The 25,993-nt window shown below is 38.9% G+C and overlaps 1 protein-coding gene across 1 annotated transcript in view; it reads left to right on the plus strand.

Annotated features, from left to right (window-relative positions):
- Nucleotides 1–243: 243 nt before the first annotated feature.
- The window catches only part of LOC124622739 (dipeptidase 1-like), a 231,545-nt gene continuing 205,795 nt past the window's right edge, over nucleotides 244–25,993 (plus strand). The window contains exon 1 of the mRNA XM_047148529.1: nucleotides 244–365. Coding sequence (XP_047004485.1) covers nucleotides 244–365 — 122 coding nt within the window. The remainder of the gene's footprint in view (nucleotides 366–25,993) is intronic.

A 25,993-nucleotide genomic window follows, 5' to 3' on the forward strand; every position in this document is an offset into this window, starting at 1 on the left:
GTTTAACAGATTACCGGTTTCGGTCTTTAATGACCATCATCAGATCTGTCTCATAAAAACAAAGTCCTAATGCACTGCAGCCATAGTGGCACAGTCAACTGTTAAATGCGGAATGCTACATCGATTTACTTTCTGTCCGTAGATATGCTATTGAACACATAGTTTAGTCTCGACGCGAGCTGGTGGTTGACGAGTGACGGCGACTGGTGTGTGGTGTGCAGGAGCGGCCGCTGGCGCCAGAGGATGCGCAGCGCTGGCGCGTGTGTGGCGCTGTGGCTGGCGCCAGCCTGCCTGCTGGCCGCGCGACCCGACGCTCGCCTCGACGCCGTGCGACGCCTGCTGGCCGACGCTCCGCTCGTCGACGGGTGAGGACACCTCCAGTGGCTGCGCGCCAGGCCCCTCTCCTGGCCACCAGCAGCAAGCGCTTAAAGGCCACAGCACTCGCACACCTCAGTCGCGTTAGTTGTCAAACGGTTTGGAAGCTACTGCAGTAGCAGCGTTTGCAGACAGCATTTCAGATCCGCCTGCTACACAAACCACTGTTTTTTTTTAAAATATATATGTACACAACTAGCAATTAAAATTGCTACACCAAGAAGAAATGCAGATGGTAGACGGGTATTCATTGGACAAATATATTTTACTAGAACTGACGTGTGATTACATTTTCACGCAGTTTGGGTGGATAGATCGTGAGAAATCAATGCCCAGAACGACCACCTCTGGCCGTAATAGTGGCCTTGATACGCCTGGGCATTGAGCCAAACAGAGCTTGGATGGCGCGTACAGGTACAGCTGCCCATGCAGCTTCAACACGATACCACAGTTCATAAACAGTAGTGACTGGCGTATTGTGCTCGGCCACCATTGACCAGACGTTTTCCATTGGTGAGAGATCTGGAGAATGTGCTGGCCAGGGCAGCAGTCGAACATTTTCTGTATCTAGAAAGGCCCGTACAGGACCTGCAACATGTGGTGGTGCATTATCCTGCTGAAATGTAGGGTTTCGCAGGGATCGAATGAAGGGAAGAGCCACGGGTCGTAACACAAACGTCCACTGTTCAAAGTGCCGTCAATGCGAACAAGAGGTGACCGAGACGTTTAACCGATGGCACCCCTTACCATCACGCCGGGTGATACGCCAGTATGGGGATGACGAATACACGCTTCCAATGTGCGTTCACCGCCATGTCGCCAAACACGGATGCGACCATCATGACGCTGTAAACAGAACCTGGATTCATCCGAAAAAACGACGTTTTGCCATACGTGCACCCAGGTCCGTCGTCGAGTACACCATCGCAGGCCCTCCTGTCTTTGATGCAGCGTCAAGGGTCGCCGCAGCCACGGTCTCCGAGCTGATAGACCATGCTGTTAAAAAACATCGTCGAACTGTTCGTGCAGATGGTTGTTGTCTTGCAAACGTCCCCATCTGTCGACTCAGGGATCGAGACGTGGCTGTGCTATCCGTTACAGCCATGCGGATAAGATGCCTGTCATCTCGACTGCTAGTGATATGAGGCAGTTGGGATCCAGCAGTCGTTCCGTATTACCCTCCTGAACCCACCGATTCCATATTTTGCTAACAGTCATTGGATCTTGACCAACGCGAGTAGCAGTGTCGTGATACTACACTCCTGGAAATTGAAATAAGAACACCGTGAATTCATTGTCCCAGGAAGGGGAAACTTTATTGACACATTCCTGGGGTCAGATACATCACATGATCACACTGACAGAACCACAGGCACATAGACACAGGTAACAGAGCATGCACAATGTCGGCACTAGTACAGTGTATATCCACCTTTCGCAACAAAGCAGGCTGCTATTCTCCCATGGAGACGATCGTAGAGATGCTGGATGTAGTCCTGTGGAACGGCTTGCCATGCCATTTCCACCTGGCGCCTCAGTTGGACCAGCGTTCGTGCTGGACGTGCAGACCGCGTGAGACGACGCTTCATCCAGTCCCAAACATGCTCAATGGGGGACAGATCCGGAGATCTTGCTGGCCAGGGTAGTTGACTTACACCTTCTAGAGCACGTTGGGTGGCACGGGATACATGCGGACGTGCATTGTCCTGTTGGATCAGCAAGTTCCCTTGCCGGTCTAGGAATGGTGGAACGATGGGTTCGATGACGGTTTGGATGTACCGTGCACTATTCAGTGTCCCCTCGACGATCACCAGTGGTGTACGGCCAGTGTAGGAGATCGCTCCCCACACCATGATGCCGGGTGTTGGCCCTGTGTGCCTCGGTCGTATGCAGTCCTGATTGTGGCGCTCACCTGCACGGCGCCAAACACGCATACGACCATCATTGGCACCAAGGCAGAAGCGACTCTCATCGCTGAAGACGACACGTCTCCATTCGTCCCTCCATTGACGCCTGTCGCGACACCACTGGAGGCGGGCTGCACGATGTTGGGGCGTGAGCGGAAGACGGCCTAACGGTGTGCGGGACCGTAGCCCAGCTTCATGGAGACGGTTGCGAATGGTCCTCGCCGATACCCCAGGAGCAACAGTGTCCCTAATTTGCTGGGAAGTGGCGGTGCGGTCCCCTACGGCACTGCGTAGGATCCTACGGTCTTGGCGTGCATCCGTGCGTCGCTGCGGTCCGGTCCCAGGTCGACGGGCACGTGCACCTTCCGCCGACCACTGGCGACAACATCGATGTACTGTGGAGACCTCACGCCCCACGTGTTGAGCAATTCGGCGGTACGTCCACCCGGCCTCCCGCATGCCCACTATACGCCCTCGCTCAAAGTCCATCAACTGCACATACGGTTCACGTCCACGCTGTCGCGGCATGCTACCAGTGTTAAAGACTGCGATGGAGCTCCGTATGCCACGGCAAACTGGCTGACACTGACGGCGGCGGTGCACAAATGCTGCGCAGCTAGCGCCATTCGACGGCCAACACCGCGATTCCTGGTGTGTCCGCTGTGCCGTGCGTGTGATCATTGCTTGTACAGCCCTCTCGCAGTGTCCGGAGCAAGTATGGTGGGTCTGACACACCGGTGTCAATGTGTTCTTTTTTCCATTTCCAGGAGTGTATAAACCGCAATCGCGATAGCCTACAATCCGACCATTATCAAAGTCGGGAACGTGATGGTACGCACTTCTCCTCCTTACACGAGGCATCACAACAACGTGTCACCAGGCAACGCCGGTCAACTGCTGTTTGTGTGTGAGAAATCGGTTGGAAACTTTCATCATGTCAGCACATTGTAGGTGTCACCACTGGCGCCAACCTTGTGTGAATGCTCTGAAAAGCTAATCGTTTGCGTATCACAGCATCTTATTCCTGTTGTTTAAATTTCGCGTCTGTAGCACGTCACTTTCGTGGTGTAGCAATTTTAATTGCCAGTAGTGTAAATACAGTGGTGTTTCAACACCTTTCTGTATCTTCAGTGGGTGCTCTTTATTCAGTTTTGTAAAATGTAAACATGTTTTATGTACTAACTGTTCTATCATAATTAATGGTGGGCTTAAGTTCCTATGGGACCAAACAGCTGAGATCATCGGTCCCTAGGCTTACACACTACTTAATCTAATTTAAAGTAACTTAGGCTAAGGACAACACACACACCTAGCCATGCCCGAAGGAAGACTCGAACCTCCGACGGGGCGGCAGCCGTGCGAACCGTGGCAAGGCGCTTTAGACCGCGCGGTCATAATTATTCCAAAGAAAGTTTCTCTCTGTTGTTGTCATTATCTTCATTTTCTCTACTTGCTCGTGCTACGTGGGACCCTCTGCACATGACGGTATATTGATAGCTTAACATTTGCAATTACATGATGCTACTTTAAGCTTTGTTAGCGACTTTACAAATAACTATATCTATTAAGTGAAAATTATTCCGCGAATCGAGTTCTATTATTTATCTCCTGTGTAGCGTAGTAACAGTAGCTTTCGTATACCTGTTCTGCTTCTGCGACACATCTGTGGTGTTGTTGCCGGACTGGGTGGAAAGGGGCAGACACACCACCTGCCACCTTGCACAAAGAAGAGTTGAGGCCTTTGCCACTTGGCACCTGAGCTACCAGGACCTGCCTGAAGGTCGAGGCCATCAGAGGTAGAGAAAATTGCCGAAGTTCCTTCTCCGATTCGACTTAACATGTTGGGTCGCAGTGAAATCAGACATCTGCAGAAAGAAATACCTTTTCCAAAGACAGATGACTATTGTCCACTGGACCTGAGACAACTGCAGTTAATTAGTTACATATTCCACATGTTATTTTAATGTTTTTTGTCCAAATTATGCCGAAGTAGTTTACTGAATATGTATGCAAGATTAGTGTTAACATTAACGAACATATATTTTTTAGCCTTAATCCGTTTCTTCACCGTCTTACAGTTCCTAAATAGAAACTCATTCATGGAACAGAAGGAGTTATCTGTGAAAAATATCTTCAGGTTAAATTGAAAACCTGTTTTACTACGAGTCAACAATTTATGTTACTGGGAACACGATCAAAACTTTTTATTGACGGATACCGAACTACTTTCTGAGCCGTTATCTGCTTTTATAATAAGTAGTATAAATCACTTTTTCTTCTATTGACGTTAATATGAGCATCGCTATACTTCTCAAACTACGAATAGGATGGATTACTTATGACGACTTTCAATATAAATGAATGTGTGCCACTTTCCAACTGATAATCACGAAGCAGAATTCGTATTTTTTGCAGATAATAGTAGCGGTATCACAAATTTCATGAGAGAGAAAGAAACATACGAAATTACTAATGGTAATTTTCGAAGTATTACTAAGTTCCGATACTTCAGTTCTTCATGTAATTCCTAGCCTTAGAAACAATCGGCTCAATCTCCTAAGATATTTTGTGCATTTGCACTCAACAATGTCTTATCAAATTATTCCCTGGTATGACTCATCGTCTAGAAGGAAAGTAGTGATTTGCACAAAAGCGAGCAGCAAGAATAATATGTCTTGTTCAAGTGCATCTATTCAAGGAGTTAGGCATTTCAATTGCATAACGCCGGATACACAGCTTTTCCTCCTTTCGCGTCTGCATGACTGGCTCAATGCAGGATCGCGCTCTGCTTGTAAAGCTGTATTACAAGAATGATGACTGTGCACACGTCGCTCTGCAGAAGTTCCGGACACTGGAGGGTTTGAAAAAAGGCGTTGGTCGGATGACTGCCATGGGTCTGGAGGAAATGATTCGGAAATTCGAAAAGACGGGTTCTTTTTGCGTGCAATCTGGTAAAGGAAGGAAACGAATTGATTTGAAGTCAGTGGAATCAATGGCCACAGCAATGCAGGAGGAGACGAGTGGTGGTGTGCAAAGGTGTAGTGCATGGAGAATTGCCCGAAAACCGAACATACCCGTGAACACGGCGCGTAAAATTCTACTAAACATTCTTCTTTGCTATCCATTCAAAATTACCTATGTGCATGAGTTGCTTCCTGTTGACCTGTCAGCAAGCGAGACCTTTGCTTTAGAATTCCTTGCTCGCATGGAAGTGGACAATGATTTTCCGTGGAAGATTTCTTGTCAGACGAAGCCCACTTCTATCTGACAGGAATGTCAATACTCAGAATTGTCGAATATGGGCAATGGGAAATCCACACGCAAATCAGCCAGAACCACTTCATACTCAAAAGAACGATGTGTGGTTCGAGTTTACGGCATCATTTATCATTAGGCCATATTTTTTCGAAGAGACAGGTGCTTCCGGTCCTGTTACCTGTACCATCACTGGTAAGCGCTATGAGTGTCTTTTGCGTAAGCACGTCATTCCAGCTCTTCAACAGCGTGGATGTATGGATGGAATCATTTTTATGCAAGAAGGTGCACCACCCCACATTACAAATCCAGTTAAGCAACTGCTGAAGCGCCATTTCGGAAATGCTAGAATTATCAGCCGCCATTTCCCTTCAGCCTGGCTCAGTCGATCACGTGACCTTAATCCATGTGACTTCTGGCTGTGGGACCATCTGACAGATGTTGTGCTCAGTGTTCTGATTGCAAACTTAGCTGCACTGAGGGCATGCATTGTGCAACACATTCTGATCGTGACCCCGGAAACACTTCGATCAGTTGTGGAACATGCTGTTTTTCGATTTCAACTTGCTGCAGAGAAAGGTGAAGAGCATATTGCCCATGTTTTGCACCAGTCACACGGAAATTAATTAAACTATTTGATTTTGATTGCTCCTTTTTATGCAATTTTTGGCCTCATGACAATTAAAAAACGATTTTTCCCATCTGATCTGATATTCCCTTGCCGTGGTGGATGGGCTTACGTAACTAACAGTATCACACCTGTACATCCATGCACACTGAATACACTGAGTGGTACAGTTTGTTTAACGTCAAACGTACACCTGAGGGATTGTTGTATGATTCATTTGTCATTTGTAGTCGACCACTATTGAACGAGGATCCTTACAGCGCCATCTATTGTTACATTTTGTAACTATTTATTTTTCTTCTGCCATACGATTTACCCCTTCTCGGATAATATTCCGTTGCAATTTGACGTCATTCTGAGCAGCGGTATTGTTTCCACGGCGGTCTGAAAGTTTATCTTTAATTATAATCACACTGTATACATACACACTGAAGGGCCAAAGAAACTGTTACAGGAACGCGAATTCAAATGCAGATATTCGGCAGAATAAGGCACTGTGGTCAGAGTAGTAACTGGGTAGGTTGGGTGCACTCAGGGATAATTTACTGAGCAAAACCCAACCCATCCACAAAAATAAAATAACATATAAAAAAATTAAATCAATAAAAAGTTTATTCAAGCAATGAACTCTAGATCGTGAAATTCGTTATCATTATTTTTAGTTCTTTTCATTTCTTTATACTTTAGTTTAAAATTACCATCTTCAAAAAACTGAATGTCTCAGGTACTTATTATTTTATTAAACTTATCTGGCAAAATAATTTTAAATTTATTTTCAAGCTCTATACAAATTTTCTCCCGATATCTAGATTTTAAACGTTCACAATCAGTAATGTTATACAATTCATTTACTTCTAGCTCGCTAATCTTTTTCAACAAATCAGAATTGCTTGCATCATTAGTTTCTTCAGTAGAACATTCATTTATATACAATAAAAATTTAGTAGATAAATTGAAACTCTATATCACTTTCTGTTGCTGTGCCGATGGCCGCTGAAATTCTGTAGCACTCTGTTAATTTTTTCAGGTGACAGATATTTGGCATCTGGAATTCCATCTAAAATTTAGTTCTGTAACTTCCTTAAAAGTGTGTCATTATAGATTAAAATTTGTTTTTCATGAAGTGTGTATTGTACTCCAAATTCTTAAATGAGGTGAAAAATAAACAGTAAAAATACTAGTGATAGGAAATAAATTAAGAGTGTAAATACTTTAACTATACAACAATCTATACCACAGCAACAAGAAAGGGCATTCATTTATTAAGGAATAATTTTAATTACTCCAATGAAAAAATTGTCTCATTGAATTGAAGCATTGAAGAAGTGTAAAAAATGTGAAGTGGAAAAGTCAATTGATAACTTTCATTCACATAAATATACAAAGGGTAAACATTCACATATATGTAAGACACATTATAAAATGCTCAGAAGAAATTCATATAATAAAAATAAAAATAAATGTTTTAAACAGCTTATAGCTAATTATAAGAATTATAAGAAAAATTTAAGGAAATGAAAGATTTTCTTTGTTTTTACAATCTACAGGAGTTGAATGGAGAAAAACAAAGTGAACCACATTGTAAAAAATGTAAGAAATTAAAGATTTTGGTTGTTTTTTACTTAAGTCATACATCTAGGGACAATCTCTCAAGTAGATGCACGATTTGTCAACTAGAAGATATGTGAAAGAAGGAAATAGTGTGCAAGTGTGGAAAAGAAACAGTTAAAAGTGGTCTCAATTAACATTTAGGCAAATAGGCACATCAAAATAACTAAAAATGAAATCACTACATTTTTGCAAAGCTAATGTTTTCTGTCCTTAAATAAATGTAAGCCTCTCGGAGAGAGCTTATAGTCACTCAACTTCATGATTATTGATGAAGGATTAATTTACAAGTTTATAGCAGATGTACAAAAGATGATTTAATTAATTTAATCGTTACAAATAATTTATCTTGTCCTACAATAACTCTCGATAGTTTGAATGTATGTTAACTCAAAGCTACAGCTAAAAATCTTGGTATTGCCAGACACAGTAAATTAAAGAAATCAGAATTAGTTAATGCTTTGAGTTACAGGAATTTAAATTTCATCTAGAATTATTTGGAAAGACTAGAGCAAGGCTAAAACGAGTATCTGATATAAATAATTTTACCGGATTTGATAATGATGTTATTGAAAAATCTCAACCACAAAGGGAGGAAAAAATAGTGAGACTGCATCAAATTTATCCATTCAGTAGCAAACTATTTGAGAAAAAGAGACTAAGCAATCTAAAAAGCATTTATTTGAGAGTAAGAAAATAACATCGAGATTTAATGAAAAATTTAAAGCTTGGTCTGTTGACTACGAAATCGTTTTTAACGATGTCATATTTCCAAACTCAGTACTGTCAGTCATAAAACAGATAATGTAACGAAAGCACTCAATTCTATTTTTGATGTAGCTAAAAATAGAACTAATTTCAGGAAAGGGGATAAGTTGAATATAACAACCAACAATCCAAAAATATTTATTCAATTTTCACAGGATATGAAGAATCAGATACTAGTTATGTATCTGTTCAAGTTTTATGCAATAAAATGAGAGATATCTTAAAATCTGATAAGACTATTGATATAGCAAAGACCTCATTTAACATTCAGATGATATCAATTCCTAGAGGCCAAAGTGGTCGAGGTAAGAAAATGATAAATGTAGCTGAAGACAGAAAGACTAAAAGATTTATCACAAAAAGTAATAACAATGATAATTAGTGTTGTCCTAGAGCAGTAATTGTGGCATTAACATACCATACAAGTAACATTTTGGACAGAGAACTAACTACAAATGAGATTAAGAAAATCAGAGTAGGAGATAAATACAAAATACAAAAAGAGCTAACTGACATATTATGTTGGGTGAATACAATGAAGAAGCGTTTTCTGAAGATCACATTAAAAATGTTGGATTGTTGGATATCCAAATAAATGTTGTATGTGCTAAGAATTTCAATTCAGTTATCTATAGTGGTCCTGAGAAAGAAATAAAGATTTAGCTGTATAAAGATCACAAGCATTTTGAAGTAATTAACAGTATGACAGATTTCTTAGGATCATCACTTTTCTGTGATAACTGTAATGAGTCATATAACTACAAAGCCCAACACAGATGTAAAATGGAGAGAAAAGTTTGCATATTATGCAAAAGGGCAGAACATGAAACTATAGAAAACAAAATTCATTGTAAAAAATGCAATAGATACTGTTAAAATGAAGAACACTTAAAAAATCATCAAGAAGTTTGTGATTCAGCTTACAGATGTGAAGGATGCAAAAAGATTTGTTTGACATCTGAAGAACATAAATGTGGCTTTGAACTTTGCAGGAATTGTAAACAAGCAGTTAAAATTGGAAATCATAAATGTTACATGCAATTGCAAAAAGGATGTACCTGTGAAAGAAAATTCGGTGATGATTCTATAGTGCAAGGTAACCGAAATTGTAATAAAGATGGTTGCTGTGTTAATGGAGAATTCAAAGATTTTTAAGTTTACCAATGCTTTGAATGCCATAAAATAGTTGCAGGTAAAGAGTTTAAATGTTGCGAAAAAGGCTTCCGTAGGAGAGTGAATTGTACCTATACTGAGAGATATACGAGGTTTGTTTATAAAGCTCAACAAGAAACTGGAACACATATTCCAAATCTCATAATTGTTCACAATTTTAATGTAGATACTGTATAAAAATTTAAGACAAATGATGAATTCTGTCGCTCGATGATATCTGAAAATAAAAACAATTATCACACATTCATAGATCACTATGCAAAAGGTTACGATTTTCATTTTGAAGTACTGTGTTGAAATTCAATAAAGCCATGTATCATCTACACAGGAACTAATGTTATTCGAGATTAAACAGTTAGGCATAAAAATTAAAGATAGCAGTAACTTTGTCCAAGGGGCACTTAGTAGTTTCCCAAAAACATTTGATTTGAATGAACTGAAGAAACTTCCTGCATTTGTTCAGTCCACAAGAAAATGGAAATTACATAGCGCCAATTTCTGATACTCAATATTACTGTGTTAGCACTATGAAGCAATAAGATAGAGAAACATGTCTCAAATGGCACAGCTCAAGAGTTACAGAAAACTATGTGTTCAATTTGAAGAAAGAAATTAATGAGTACTGTAATTCTGATGTAGATATTTTAAGAAGAGCCTGTTTGGAATTAAGAAAACAAGTTCTAGAGATAGCTAATATTGATCCATGCTGTTATTTGACAATTGCTGCAGTTTGTATAGCTATTTACAGATCTAAATATTTACCTTAAAATACAATTGCTGTATTGGATAAAGAACATAAAGAGAATTGTAGTAAAGAATCGATAGCTTGGTTAAACAGTTTAAACAATAACAACTTTCAACATGCTCTTAATGGTAGAAAAGTAAGAATTGCATATGCTAAAGTAGATGGATTTGGTGAAGAAACTAATACTGTTTTCACTATCATGGTTGCTTCTGTCATGGACGTAAAAAATTAGAGACGATTAACAATAAAAATAAAGACACAAGGGATGACCTTAACGAGAAATTCAGATATACGAAATGCAAGATACAATTTACCAGTAACATGGGAATGTGATTGGCTTAACTCGCCAGAGTGGAAAAACTTAAGAAATTGAAACCGTTACCAGAAGTTTTCGAACTGTTCAATCTGAGCGATGCTTTTCATGGTGGCCGAACAAATGCAACAAAATCATGAGCTGAAGCTGATGGCATTAGCACAAAAATATGACATGATGAGGTATGCAGCCCTTATCGAACTGTGCAATATTATGAATATTATCCTGAGTCACATGAAAGAAAAATATAAAGCTAAAGACATTCTAATAAAAAATGGTATGGTTTTATAAAATGTTTCACCCTGTTTTGCGTGTATGTATCCAAATCGATAAAAATGAAAAACTGCTGTTTCCTTTGTGTCTCAAATGTGTGGAAGAAAAAATAAGAAAGTGCAGTCATGATAAAGAAAGAAGTTTTATTGGAGATTGGGTAACAGATGAAGTAAAGATATGTTTTAGATATCTACGAAGTATGGGATTTTAGAGATAAAAGTAAGATGTTGTTTAAAAATTATGTGAAAGAGTTTCTGAAAATAAAGCTCTAAACCGCTGCATGTTATTTTGAACGTTATGAAGAGCATATCAAAAGAATTAAAGAGAAATGGGACATTGACTTTTGGGATGGGTTGTTGGGTAGACCAGACATCGAGGCAATCAGTCTCATCGGATTAGGGAAGGATGGGGACGGAAGTCCGCCATGCCCTTTCAAAGGAAGCATCCCGGCATTTGCCTGGAGCGATTTAGGGATATCATTGAAAACCTAAATCAAGATGGTCGGATGCGGGATTGAACCATCATCCTCCTGAATGAGAGTACAGTGTGCTAAACACTGCGCCATCTCGCTCCGTTTGGACATGGACTTAGATCCTGACAGAATGAAGGAAAATCCTGGAAAACGAGCTGTTGCTAAGATATGTATTAACTCATTACGGTGAAAATTTGGGCAAAGACAAAGCATGAGCAAAACTGAGTATGTGACAGATTTGCAGCAATTTTATGAGATACTACTGGTGATTAACGAGATAATCTGGATGTAAATATTATTACAAAGCACATAGTACAGATGAGGTACAATTTCAATGATTATTATGTGGAAACCAATGCAGCTCAAAACATCTTCATACCTCCATTCACTACGTCAAATGAGAGACTTAGATTGTGTGATAGGTTAAATAAACTAGGAAGAAATGTTATATATTTTGACACTGATTATGTACTACATACTGCTAATGGGAAAGTCAATTTAGAGAAAGGCTGTATGTTGGGCTAATAGACAGAGGAGTTAGGAGATAATAAATGGATTACAAATTGGGCTTCAACTGGACCAAAGAGTTATTATTATGAGAAAAACGATTAAAGGTCTCTGGTAAAAGTAAAAGGGTTCACAATAAATTCCCAGAATATCCAAAAGTCGAATGGTGAATCTATCATAAGGCTTATAGAGAGTGAAGTGAGAGAAAGGATACAGTTCGAGTACAATCAGGTAACTAGACATTCTGGTACTAAAAATTTAATCAACAAAGAGGTTAAGAAATAATTCTCATTTCAGTACGATAGAAGAGTGGTTCTAGAAAATTATGATACAGTGACTTATGGATATTAAAAATTAAATAATTTGTCTGTATCTTCTAATGTAAAGAAAAAATTCATACCACATTCCTCATACAAATAGAATAAATTGGTCAGTTGCCTTTTGTGGAATTCTCTATTGTCAAACTTTTTGGATATAGAGTGAAAAACTTTTAAAAATAATGAGTATGCTTTAAAGTGATTTTGTAATTTCTTTGGTAAATTATTTATAGGTAAATTATGATTTGCTATTACTTTTACAGACATAAACAAGAGAGAATCTGAGTTTTCTATTTCCCCCCATATTTCTATATCACGTATTTTTACATCATAGGTCCATCTTCTCAAACGACATCCACTGCTTGTGGTCTTGCAGTTGTGTTCTCGCTTCCCAAGCACAGGGTCCCTGTTCGATACCCAGCAGGGTCAAGGATTTTCACCTGCCTCGAGATGACGGAGTGTTTGTGTTGTCCTCATAATTTCATCATCATTCATGAAAGTGGAGAACTTGGACTGAGCAAGAATTGGGAATTTGTACAGACACTGACAACCGTGCAGTTGAGTGACCCACAAACCAGTCATCATCATCATCATTCTCAAATGATTTATAGTAAAAGATGGTTTAAAATATTCATTGGAAATATTAAATTTAACTAGTCTCTCTCTTGGTTTATTATTAGTATCGACAAAAATCTCAAATTTAAATTCATCCCATACATTAATCATATTTATAATATCAAAAATTTAAAAGATTATTAATATTTTATTCTACATAAATGGAGACAATTCCTTCGGCATCAACAGCTGATATACCCACCACTGGCGCTGAACCATCTATCACAAATATGTTTGAATTCATTATCAGTAAAAATTATCAATTAAATTCAGGTAACTGGTTTAAAGATAATTGGGTCCCATTATTTGAAGAGAAAAATGTGTTGATCATAAACGAAATTTTGTGTTTTATTAAGTACGGAATTATAGAGTCGACGATCGTCAACCATGAAAACATGTAAAGTGTAGAAGGAGATTTCATGAAGTCTATAAATAATTAAAATTTTGAACACAAAGAAATCAAATATGATAACTTTCAGTTATCTATTGCACAAGGACTAGGCATTGTGGAGATGTCATACATATTGCATTTTGAAGAGAAACTCTGAAAGTTTATTTTACAAATATTCTATATGCGAACCATGAGTGACCTGGCAGATACTAATACAGTAATAGAATTCTTGACATACTGCTCCCAGCATGGCATCATCGACTGTGGCAGTCACTTCCCATTTTCTCTCCAAGAGCTCTGCTACATCACATGGTCGAGGTGGTACATACACCGGATCTTTAATATGTCCCCACAGAAAAGAGTCACACAGACTCAGATCTGGTGAACAGGGAGGCTATTTCATGAAACAGCTGTCCGCTTCTGTAGCATGGCTTGCTCCACACCTGAACTCACCACGTTTGCGACTAGCACAGACTATCAGCAAATTGCCAAACTATGCCAAGGCAGTATATATGAAGAAAAACTTCCAGGGTATCTCTTGAAAAGACATATGTATGGTATCTGTACAGTGTTTGGTTCTAGTGAAATAAATAACTGAAAGCGTTTTCACACTTTATGTACACTCTGTATATTCAAAATGAAATTAAACAATTAAAACCTTATAACTTAGATCAAAATACTTGGACATTACCATCTGTAAGAAATTTCAAGAAGCTTGTAATGAGTTTAAGAAGAAAGGTTACTAACGAAATTAATGATTATTATATTCCTCTTCAAGGAATACTTATTGATTATGTTAACTATACAAAAGAAAATGGTACCATTCAGCCTCAAAAACTTATTGAACAGCTAGCAATAGAAATACAGGCAAAAGATCAAGAATTAAAAGAAAAGGAAAAAGAATGCCTTCACTTAAAAGATGTAATACCTGATATAGCAGAGACGAAGAAAGATCAGATTATTTACATTGCCACTTCCAAGCAATATGCCAAGAAAAACTATTTCAAAGTTACTGGCATATTATCTGAAAATCGTCTTTCAGAATAATTATCCAGTTATAATAGCGGAAGACCTAAAGTCGACAAAATATTTGAGTCAGAAAATACAAATGTACTGATTACAAATTAATAGAGAATATGATTAACACTTATTTTGTTGTACACTGAGTAGACAAAAGAAAAGAAATATACAATGTGCACTTCAACTGTATGTCTTACTTTGTTGAGAAATTATGTGGCCAATCCCATGATTTTTGTTGATTAAATAAATGAGAAGAGAAAACATATATATGAGGATACTTTGAATGTGCCCACAATAGAATTTTAACTTATCTAATATATTTTTTTGTTCTGTATAAATGCAGTCAATTGTAGACCTCATTAAAAACAAGCTTGCATACGACAGTAAGCAAGCATCTGTGATTATTAATGAAAATAATATTCCATAGTTTAAGGCAAAAGATGTTGCTGAAGTTTTAGAATGTGATAATCCACAAACAACTATCAGACTAAATGTTTATGAAGATGATCGTATTTGTTTAGAAAATTTATTAAATCAAGGGGTGCTATTCAATAGCACACCTTTAAATTTGCAACCAGATACAATATTCAATAGTGAATCTGGTCTTTATCTTCTAGAAAAGAAGAAGCAAAAAATTTAAACATTGGGTTACTCATGAAGTTTTACCATCAATTAAAAAATATGGTCAATATAAACTACAAAATAAAATTAATTGTTTAGAAAATAAATTTGAAAATATGAGAAATGTGTTAAATGTTGCCAGAGATATAATTGAAGAGAAAAATGAAACTACAGTCAATCATGTCACTCCTCCAACCATCAATCGAGATAAACATATTGAATTTATTTTAATCAAGAAAAATAATATTGGGGAATTTCCATATTATGTTATAAGAACTTAAAATTGTCCTGCAAATTCTATATTGAATGTATTTCGAGCAGATTATCCGGAAATGGAAATAACTTTGAGAATCAGAAATCCCAACTCAATAAATTTACATAATTTAACAAAAGAAAGTTTACGAATAATTTCTCAAGGAAATCATTTTGATACAAGTTTAAATTAAGATATTCTTATAAGAGAAATAATGAATATTAAAACTGAGTATTAAATAATTACTTTGTTTTTATCGATTTAACTATTGTGTGAATTATCAAATCCTAACCATTTAAAATACACTTTTCTCCTTTCTTTCTCGAAACTCTTTCAACTAGATATACATCTGGATATTTTGTTTTCTGCAGCTCTTGGTCATAAAAATTTCCTTCGATATCTGTCAATTTGTATGTGACTGGATTAAAATGAATAACATCTTCAGTTTCAAAAATTTCTGATGACCAGTTGGCTGTGTATCCTTTTTCAAAAAGTCCTTTACGTTTACTGATCCTTATCTCCTTTTTTAAATTTATGGGAATCTAGATCCACCTCCCAGATGAGTCTTAAATTTTTCTCATTAACATCTATTGGTTTCATATTTAAAGTTGAATGTTTTGTGCTATTGTGTTCATCAACTAAATTTTTAACCAGCTCAACCCACTTATAATTTCCTTGGAGAGCAAATCTTTTCCACATCTCCTCTTTGAGTGTTCTGTTAAATCTTTCAACAACAGATGCTTTTAATTCACTAAAAGTTGAATATTGGTTAATGTTATATTTCTTCATCAGTTCTGTAAGTTCTTTATTGTAGAATTCTTTGCCATTATCTAATTATATATTCGTTGGCTTTCTAGCGAAGTTTTTTTTCAAAAGCCTCAGCTATGTTCTTCCCAATTTTATTTTTAACTGTGATAACTGCCATATATAAATTGTTGTGGCGTAACAAGACAGCTACGCCACACTGAAGTAGCTGAAAGGCACGCGTAATCTCACATAGGCTAGATAGAGGTCTGAAACAGGATACGTAATGAATGGTAGCAAGAAAAGTACGTAACTGCGTTAATACTTAACTTATAATCCTTCATGTGAATACAGCATTCCTTGATGATACAAGTGAGACTCTATCTTAAATGATTAATGGCGCCTTGATAGGTCGTAGCCATTGACTTAGCTGAAGGCTATTCTAAAGGTCTCTCGGCAAATGAGAGAAAGGCTTCGTCAATGTAGTCGCTAGCAAAGTCGTCGTACAACTGGGGCGAGTGCTAGTCCGTATCTCGAGACCTGCCTTGTGGTGGCGCTCGGTCTGCGATCACACAGTGGCGACACGCGGGTCCGACATGTACTACATGGGCCGCGGCCGATGTAAGCTACCACCTACCAAGTGTGGTGTCTGGCGGTGACACCAAATTCCTCCCCCGCAAATCGGCGAACGGTCGTGTTATAAAGCTTCCGCCCGCCGTGGGGAGGACCCCATGTTGACGTATGCGATGAGGTGGGGAGCCTAACAACAGGCGAGGCTGTGCCACCCGCACCCGGCCATTCGGTCCGAGGGGAGCTAGGAAACGCCTGAAAATCTAGTCCAGGGTGCACGTCAACATGCGGTGTATACGCCCTTAAAGAGACAGGAGGGGCCGAAGGGTCGACCTCCATTGCGCCGGGGTACCCGACGAGCGAAGACGCCATGTGGTCCGGAGCGGGCAAGAGTTCCATGGCGGAGGACAGCTGGTCACGGGAAGCGATCGGCGGCGCGTGACCCAGGGAGGCGCCTGGCGGCTGCAGCGAAGCGTCCACTGCGGGCGGCGCCGGCTGGAGAACAGGCGGCGGCGGCGGCTGCGGCGGCTGCGGCGGGGCGTCGCCATGGGGCAAAATGGAAGGCATCGTCGGTAACACCTGGGGATGAGGCGAGCCAATAGGTGGGTCCCCAGGGTGGCAGAACCCGTGCGACGACAGAGGCGCAGCTGATTGAGATGCCGACGCACCCAACCAGAGGCCCCCAAAACCAGATACATCGCGCGGCCGAGGCGGCGAAGAATGCGCCCTGCGAGCCAACGCCGTGAACAGCGATAGTTGCGATAGAATACAACGTCGCCTGGAGCAAAAGCAGAAGTCTGCCACTGCACAGGAACCTGATGCGGCGGGTGCAGCAAAGACATCAAGGTTCGATGAGGACGACCGTGGAGCAACTCAGGCGGCGAGCGACCATCTCGGGGCTGAGAGCGATACGACGACAAAAAGAGCAACAACGCGTCCTCCCGAGAATGCGACTCTTTCAACTTCAACATCTATGACTTGAAAGTCCGGACCAATCGTTCAGCGGGACCGTTTGACTGAGGCGAAAACGGCGCGGATGTCAGATAATGAATACCATTGGCCTGGCAGAATGACTGAAATTCTGCAGACATGAATTGTGGGCCATTGTCGGAAACAATAGTCTGCGGAAGACCTTCAATGCAAAAGATAGCAGACAACGCTTGGATGGTGGCAGAGGACGTCGTGGAAGACAGTCGGACAACAAAAGGAAAATTACTGAAGGCATCTACCAGAACCAACCATAGAGCATTCCAGAATGAACCAGCAAAATCGATGTGCAAGCGTTGCGAAGGGGAAGTGGCTTTTGGCCATGCAAAGACTTTCTGCAGCGGTGCGGATTGTTGTTCGGCACACGCCATGCAAGAAGAACACATATTCGTAATCGCAGCATCGATTCCGAACCAAGTACAGTGCTGACGAGCAAGTTGTTTCGTTCGCACTATACCCCAATGTCCTTGGTGAAGAAGCCGTAAGACAGAGGACTGTAACGAACGTGGGACCACGACTCTGGACTGATCATTATCAGAACGCAAAAACAAAACACCACGCCGAACAAAAAGTCTCTCCTTGTGAGCAAAAAATCGGCGAACCAACGGATCCTCGATCCGAGACTTTGACAAAGGCCATTGCGTAGCAACAAAACGCAAAACGATAGCAAGGACAGGGTCAGCAGCTGTGGCTGTAGCTACACGACGAAAATCAATCGGAAACGATTCGACCACTTCATCAGTTTCCGCATCAATGAACATGCAAGCAAGTTCGGAAGAATCGAATGCTCTATCCTCCGCAACAAGCAAACGGGAAAACGCATCGGCGTTTCCGTGCTTAGCAGTGGACCGATACAAGATATCGTAGCGGTACTGCGAGAGGAAAATAGACCAGCGAATGAATTTCTGCGCTGTTCGTGTAGGTACAGGCTTGTTCGGATGAAAAAGCGATGTCAAAGGTTTGTGGTCTGTGATGATGGTAAAGTGACGACCATACAAGAAATCATGGAACTTAGTAACACCAAACACGAGAGCCAAAGCTTCTTTCTCTATCTGAGAATAATTTCTTTGCGCAGACGAGAGCAATTTGGACGCAAAGGCAATAGGGCGATCATGCGAGCCAACTTTGTGCGCAAGCACAGCACCGATCCCGAAATCCGATGCATCTACCATCAACAAAAGGGGTTTCTGGGGATCGAATGGCGTAAGGCAAGTATGGGAAAGCAACGCCGATTTCAACTGGCCAACAGCGCGTTCGCATTCCGTCGTCCAGAGAAACGGAACACCTGTACGGCATGAGCGAGGAAGCGGAGCTGAAAGAGAATAGGCATTGCGCACATTCACTCACACCTTGTGATTCTAAATCGTTTAATGTTCCGGCGACCTCATCTCGCAATGCGTGGGGAACATTGCGCGCTCTGAAAAATTTCGGTTGCGCGTTGACTTCCAGTTCCAAATGTGCTTCATAATTCTTAGCGCAACCTAAGCCCGGTACAAAAATGTCTGCAGATTCTTCACATAGCCGAGCAACACTGACTGAAGGCACAGTCTGATTCACTGATAGGACCTTATTTACTATAGACATGTTAAACAATTGAAATAAGTCTAAACCAAACAAGTTCACTGCAGTAGAAGAACGAAGAACGTAAAATGACACAAGTTTTGTTTGTCCCTTATATGCTGCAAGAAGATTGCACTGTCCTAACACAGGGATCTGCTGTCCTGAATATGTAGTGAGCTTAACAGTTGCGGCACACAACGGAGGATTGCCCAGTTGTTTGTACGTGTCGTGATTGAACAATGAAACTGCAGCTCCGGTATCGAGCTGGAATGGTATGACCTTGCCATTAAAGTCCAAATCTACAAAAAGTTTATTGTCCTGCTGACGACAAGAGCGACTGTTTTGTGCAATTTGAACAGGCACTGGTACAGAATCACTTGCTAATTGACGTGATTTCCGGCGACGTCGACGCACACTATTTGTGGGACGAACACAGTCACTGTTAGAGAATGTGGCACTGGACGAAGTGGAATTAACTACATGAATGTCCATGGGTGAAGGTGCACGAGCCTGAGTGTCCTTGGGTCGATTCCGGCGCGAAGCAAAGGGCCGGGAATGGTTGTGATTGTCTGATCTGAGCTTTTGCTGGAAAACACTTTGAACATGTCCTTTCTTATTACAGAAAAAGCAAATAGCTTGGCGTGACGGGCAATTTTCACACGAATGTCTAGTTGCACACCGCGGGCATGATTTCACTGCGTTTGTATGCTGTCGCGGCACACCTGGTTTAGAGCGTCGCGGCAGCTGCACGGACGTGTGCGAGGGCAGTTTACCGGGCTGTGCAGCGCGCCCGGCGAGCCGGTTAATGTACACACGGCTGCCGAAGTTGCAAATGAGTCCTGAGCAAAGTCAAGCGTGTCCTGTCTATCTAATATGTCTATCACTTGTTGAAGGGAGGGATTAACGAGTTTCAAAATCTGTTCCCGTATACGAACATCAGAAACGTTCTGTGCAATTGCATCACGTACCATTGTATCTGAATAAGGGAGTCCACATTCACACTCAAAAGCACAATCCCTTGTAAGGCCTTGCAATGTTGCAACCCACTCCCAATTAGTTTGACCGGCCGTACGTTTTGTACAAAAGAACGTATACCTTCTTGCAACGACATTGACTGTTTCCTTGAAATAGGCGTCCAATGCCGGCAAAATTTCTTCGTAGGACAGAGTTGCTACGTCGCGTCGGGGAAACAATTTCACTATCACACGGTACGTTTGCACCCCTACACACGCCAATAAATGAGGCTGCCGCTCGTTACCTTGAATTCTGTAGGCGGCGAGATGAAATCCAAACTGGCGTGACCACTCAGTCCATGTCTCTTGGGTTGGGTCAAACTTGCGAAACGGCGGTGCAACTGCATGTTGTGGCTGCGGTAGCGATGAAGCGGCGGCGGCCGCATCGTGTTGCAGTGCACGTTGACCCTGGACAAGATGTCCAAGGGCATCCAATAACGCCTGCGTCTGCTGATTTTGCAAGCGATAAAATTCGGACACTACATCTGGAGATTGTGGCGAAGCCATGACACAAGTAAATGTAAGCAATGAGAAAGAACAAGACCCTTTCCGTTGACTCGTCGCCAACTGTTGTATCGTAACAAGACAGCTACGCCACACTGAAGTAGCCGAAAGGCACGCGTAATCTCACGTAGGCTAGATAGAGGTCTGAAACAGGATACGTAATGAATGGTAGCAAGAAAAGTACGTAACTGCGTTAATACTTAACTTTTAATCCTTCATGTGAATACAGCATTCCTTGATGATACAAGTGAGACTCTATCTTAAATGATTAATGGCGCCTTGCTAGGTCGTAGCCATTGACTTAGCTGAAGGCTATTCTAACGGTCTCTCGGCAAATGAGAGAAAGGCTTCGTCAGTGTAGTCGCTAGCAAAGTCGTCGTACAACTGGGACGAGAGCTAGTCCGTATCTCGAGACCTGCCTTGTGGTGGCGCTCGGTCTGCGATCACACAGTGACGACACGCGGGTCCGACATGTACTACATGGACCGCGGCCGATTTAAGCTACCGCCTAGCAAGTGTGGTGTCTGGCGGTGACACCACATAAATACATCCCCGGTGTATCTTAGAAATTCCTTTCAATTTGCTGTAATCCATTTCGACTAGACTGGATTGCCATAGATCATCAACACCACGAGAAATTATGGTTCTCCATTTAAAATGTTTTCTCACTGTTTTATTGATGATTTCTTCACGAATACTAAGGATGAGAGATTTGCTCACCCATTGATTTTTTTGCGAATTTACTCTTTTTAATCTTACATTCCGTACAAAGACCTTCAGTTCTTTGTTTTCCGTTTTTAGTAGTGAGTTTGTGAGGCTTATGACACTCAGTAAGTTTTTTTACACATCTAACAGTAGGTGTTATTATGATTACCCATTTAAATATAATAAAAATTTAATAAGATGTAAATTACTTCACCAAATATAATTAACTTTACATCAACTGGAACAGTTTTAACTGGATCTTTCATCCTTACAGTCACAAAACTTGATTTGCTTACAATTATTGACTGATTACTAAGAGTTATTTCATAAAGATTCTCATATACGCTTACTGTAGTATTATAATGATTAAAAGTTAATTCTTGATTTATATTTCGAACAATAACAACAATTCCTTAAAAAATTAACTTATTGTCGAAATTGTGTGTTTTTTGTTACCCTCCAGACATAAATGTAAATTCAGTTATTTGTTTATCATTTAATTTATCTTCAAGTTTACTTAACTCATGTGTAAGTATGAAGTTATTTCTGTTTTTGAGAAATAATCTGAAAAAGCTTTTCTCCTTCTTTTTTGTAAAGGAATTTGATAGACCTGTTTTGGTGACATAATTATTTGTATTAGAAGACTTTTATATTCCGGTTTTGTGACAACATTTGATAATTCATTCTTCTATCTTTAAAGATATTATAACCTCTAGTTACTTTAAAAATTGCATTAAATTCTTTAAGAAATTGTTTGATTAGGTTATTTATTTTTGGATCTATTAATGATGTAAAATCTTTGACTTTTGATTCAAATTTTGAAATTAATATGTTATCAATTTTTGGCTCTGATGACTGAAAATCCATTTACGAGTTTATTTCCAAAAATGTCCATTTAATAGAGTCAAAAATTCATGAAACTTGCAATTATCTGACAGCGATTTTAACGCAAATAGACGTAAATGCCCACATATTATATCATCAAAATTTTGTATTCTCACAGCATTGTACTACAGATATTTTTTCCCCAAACAATTAGCTAGTTTAATTGGTATATTACCACCAAATGAATCAAAAACATATTTTATACCTTTATTCTTATAATAACAAATCCATTGTGATCAGATGTATGTAAATTAACTATACCAGATTCGTATTCTCTAGGATGACTTGGTAATCCATCAATCGAAACGAAAAACGCCACGAAAGTGTGATTTTTAGTAGTTTCTTTTCTTGAAATTTTTTTCTAGATCCTTCACATTTCTTTTACATTGCTTCATTATGTCTTTTGTGTTCTGCTAATTCCGCTTCAGCTTTTTTCTTGTTTATTACTGCATTTGCAATTGCTGCAGATCCACCAGCAAGTGAACCAATAGTTGCTAGATACGGTAATGCAGCTAACAGTAATGGAAGAAATCCACCTTCATGTTGTATTAACTGACCATCTTCTTTTTTGTTAGATATTCAATAATTTTTTCACAATAGGAATACCTAGTTTAATGAGTAAATTACCATCAGGTTTTCTCTACTTTTATTTTTCGTTCATCAGTTAAAAATTGTTCAATACTATATAATTTATCTTTATTCAATTTAAATTTAATTGATTTTTGTTTAGTCTTGCCACTAGGTAGCAGAATATGATTGATTGGAAAGTTATTAATATTTTTCACACTCCCCAACCATTGTCACTCACACCTAAGCACATACCTAATTCTCTCTTTCCATAAATAATGACTGTAACTGCAGTGACTGCAACTTTTTCTCCTAATGTTACAACACTTGCATGCATTCTTTCTTTTGCAGCTAACTGAAGTTCTTTATCAGCTTCATGTCTTATTCCTAAATCTTTGTGATGGTGATAGGTAATGTCATGTTGTTTGCAAGCTTCATCTAATGGATTAATTCCTCGGTCTCTATGTGCTGATCTTTCTTCTAGCTTAGTGAAAGGTGCACATATCTGTATCCTGGTACATGTATTTATGGCGTTGGTACCAAATTGGCTAATCCTTTACCGTGTTTTTCACTTTTCCAAAATGTATGAGGAACATTATTCAAAATTCTGATCAAGTATGGAATTCCTTTTGGATTGCTGACAACGAAAATACTAAATTTATTTGACGACATTTGCATTATTCCCACTTTTTCATTATGATAATTCTCATTTCCAGCTCATTCTTCTCCATGAATTACAGCTAATCTCTCAATTAATTGACAGACATAATTCATCCAGACATATTCGATTGGTTTTTCTGGATATTTTTTACCAAGCCCTTATCAACCCTTTCTTCTTCACTTTGTAATGAATCATCTGAATTTTTTTGTCTCAGTGCTGGAAAAAGTCATGAAAAATTTCCTTTATCAATTATTTGTATTTATTTCATCTACTGGTTTTTATTTTATTTGAATTATTATCAGAATAAGATATGCCTGAATTGTATAATATATCTGCATAATTTGATAAATCAGAACCTGTAAATAATGTATTCGTGTCTTCCATAGTTACCTGTCTTTTAGTTAAAAGATTCATTATCTATCTGTACCTTCATATGTCCCATCGCCAGTAGTTAATTTATCTCCATCAAATTTTACTGGTAATTTGCCAATGAATTTAAATGAACCAACAGGTCTTAATCCAAAAACTCTATCTTCACTATGACTAATGTTTTCTTTAGATTCTTTCACTTACATTTATTTTTGCAACATTTTTATCGTTTTTCCTCTCTCTCTTCTCCATACTTCGTTAATGAATCCTCTATTTCTGATTCAATTGAAGTAAAGTCACTATGTGGACTCTCATATTCTTTAATTTGTGGTATGTCGTTAAATTCTTATAACTGATAATGAGAAGAAGGAACCATTACCAGAATGAGATTTTTACTCTGCAGCAGAGTGTGCACTGATATGAAACTTCCCGGCAAATTAAAATTGTGTGCCGGGCCAAGACTCGGACACGACAGGTAGGAGACAAGGTACTGGCAGAAGTAAATCTATGAGGATTGGGTGTGAGTCGTACTTGGTTAGCTCAGTTGGTAGAGCACTTGCCCACAAAAGGCAAAGTTCCTGAGTTCGAGTCTCGGCCTAGCACACAATTTTAATCTACTAGGAAGCTTCAAGGAACCATTTGCTTCTCATCTTCTCTGTTTTCTTCAATAGCTTTCAAAACATTTTCACCTAATCTGTCAATACCTTGTTTAACTCTCGATAATCAGTTAATCTTCTTTTTTTATACTTTTTATACTCTGTTCTTCGTTGTTTCTTTTATTTTTTAAACTCTTCTTTTAACTGTTATTTTATTCTTCTATTTCGCCTAGCTTTCTTCACAACTTCTTTGCCATATTTCGTGAACATTTAATGGAGATGAAGAAACATAAATGAAACATTTTTAATGTTTATATTTAACGTTTATGTTTATGTTTAACATTTATGTTGTTATAAAATGTATTTCATTTCTGAACTTACCTTCGTTCACTTTTCTAGTCATGTATATCCAAAGTGATCATTCCATCATTTACTATACATTACTTTAAGATCATCAAACTTTAAATCACCACCAACTAACTCATGATAAATCTGATTTATCTGACTAATTGTTTCAGTATATTTGAGTATTTCTTAGCTAAATAAAACAATATAGTCCTTCATGTCTTCCTCTGGTAAAATATTCTCTAACTATGTCTTGATTTTCAAGAATGAAGTCATCAAATACCACTACTGAATTTTCTTGACATAGACCTAAAGGAATAATTTCATCCTTATTTTCAATAAAAGTAGAATTTTTTATTGCACTTATCTTAAATTTTTTCACATCTTTACTATAAATTCTCGATATTTTGGTTGATCTAAACTTTTAGAATAAATGTACAACTGATTAATTTTATTCAAATTCAACCATCCAGATGCTAGAATATAATTATTGATCATTAATGTTGTGTTTCCACAACCACTTGGTCCTATGATTGCACATTGAATAGAATTTGGTAAAAGTTTACCATGTTTATTTTTTGATTTCTTTTCAGGAATTCTTATTTATGGTTCCCAATCAGTATTAATTTAATTAAATAAATTTTTATTAGTAAATGAGCAGATTATTTCAACTGTGTGACATGTCATCTATTCTCAAAAAAAGATTGACTGTACCTGTATGAGAAAGCCTTAGTAATGTTGCACTGGTTGGTTCTCATTCAACTTTTTTAACTCCAAATATTACATTGAAAAATATTAAATTATATTGTGATGAAGAAACAATAGAAATTCCAACTGGTCACTATAGTTTGAAAAATTTATTCATTCGAAAAAGCCTAATATTTACATTAAAGCAGATGAAATTTTAAATATAGTCGTCACTGAGACTGAGGTTAACTTATATATGGATATAAAATATAGTTCTGGAAGTGTGCTTGGACTTAGTAACCAAATTTTCGAAGCTAAAGAAAAGACTGTTGCTAATGATGTTACTAAAATTATTCCATTTGAAGTAATAAATAAAAATTTTAATTTGGCTGATGGGATGTTTGTAAAGCATACTGATCATTTTCATCAAGAACAAAAAAGGTCTAATGAACTTATATTTTCATTCAAGAGACCATTTATTCAGTCACACATGGTTACAGGCACTACCAGGGAAGATACGACTGAAATGCGTCTGGCGAAGTGGGCTGGACCACTATAG

The sequence above is a fragment of the Schistocerca americana genome, chromosome 7 (assembly GCF_021461395.2).
Source record: "Schistocerca americana isolate TAMUIC-IGC-003095 chromosome 7, iqSchAmer2.1, whole genome shotgun sequence".
Classification (NCBI taxonomy): domain Eukaryota; kingdom Metazoa; phylum Arthropoda; class Insecta; order Orthoptera; family Acrididae; genus Schistocerca; species Schistocerca americana.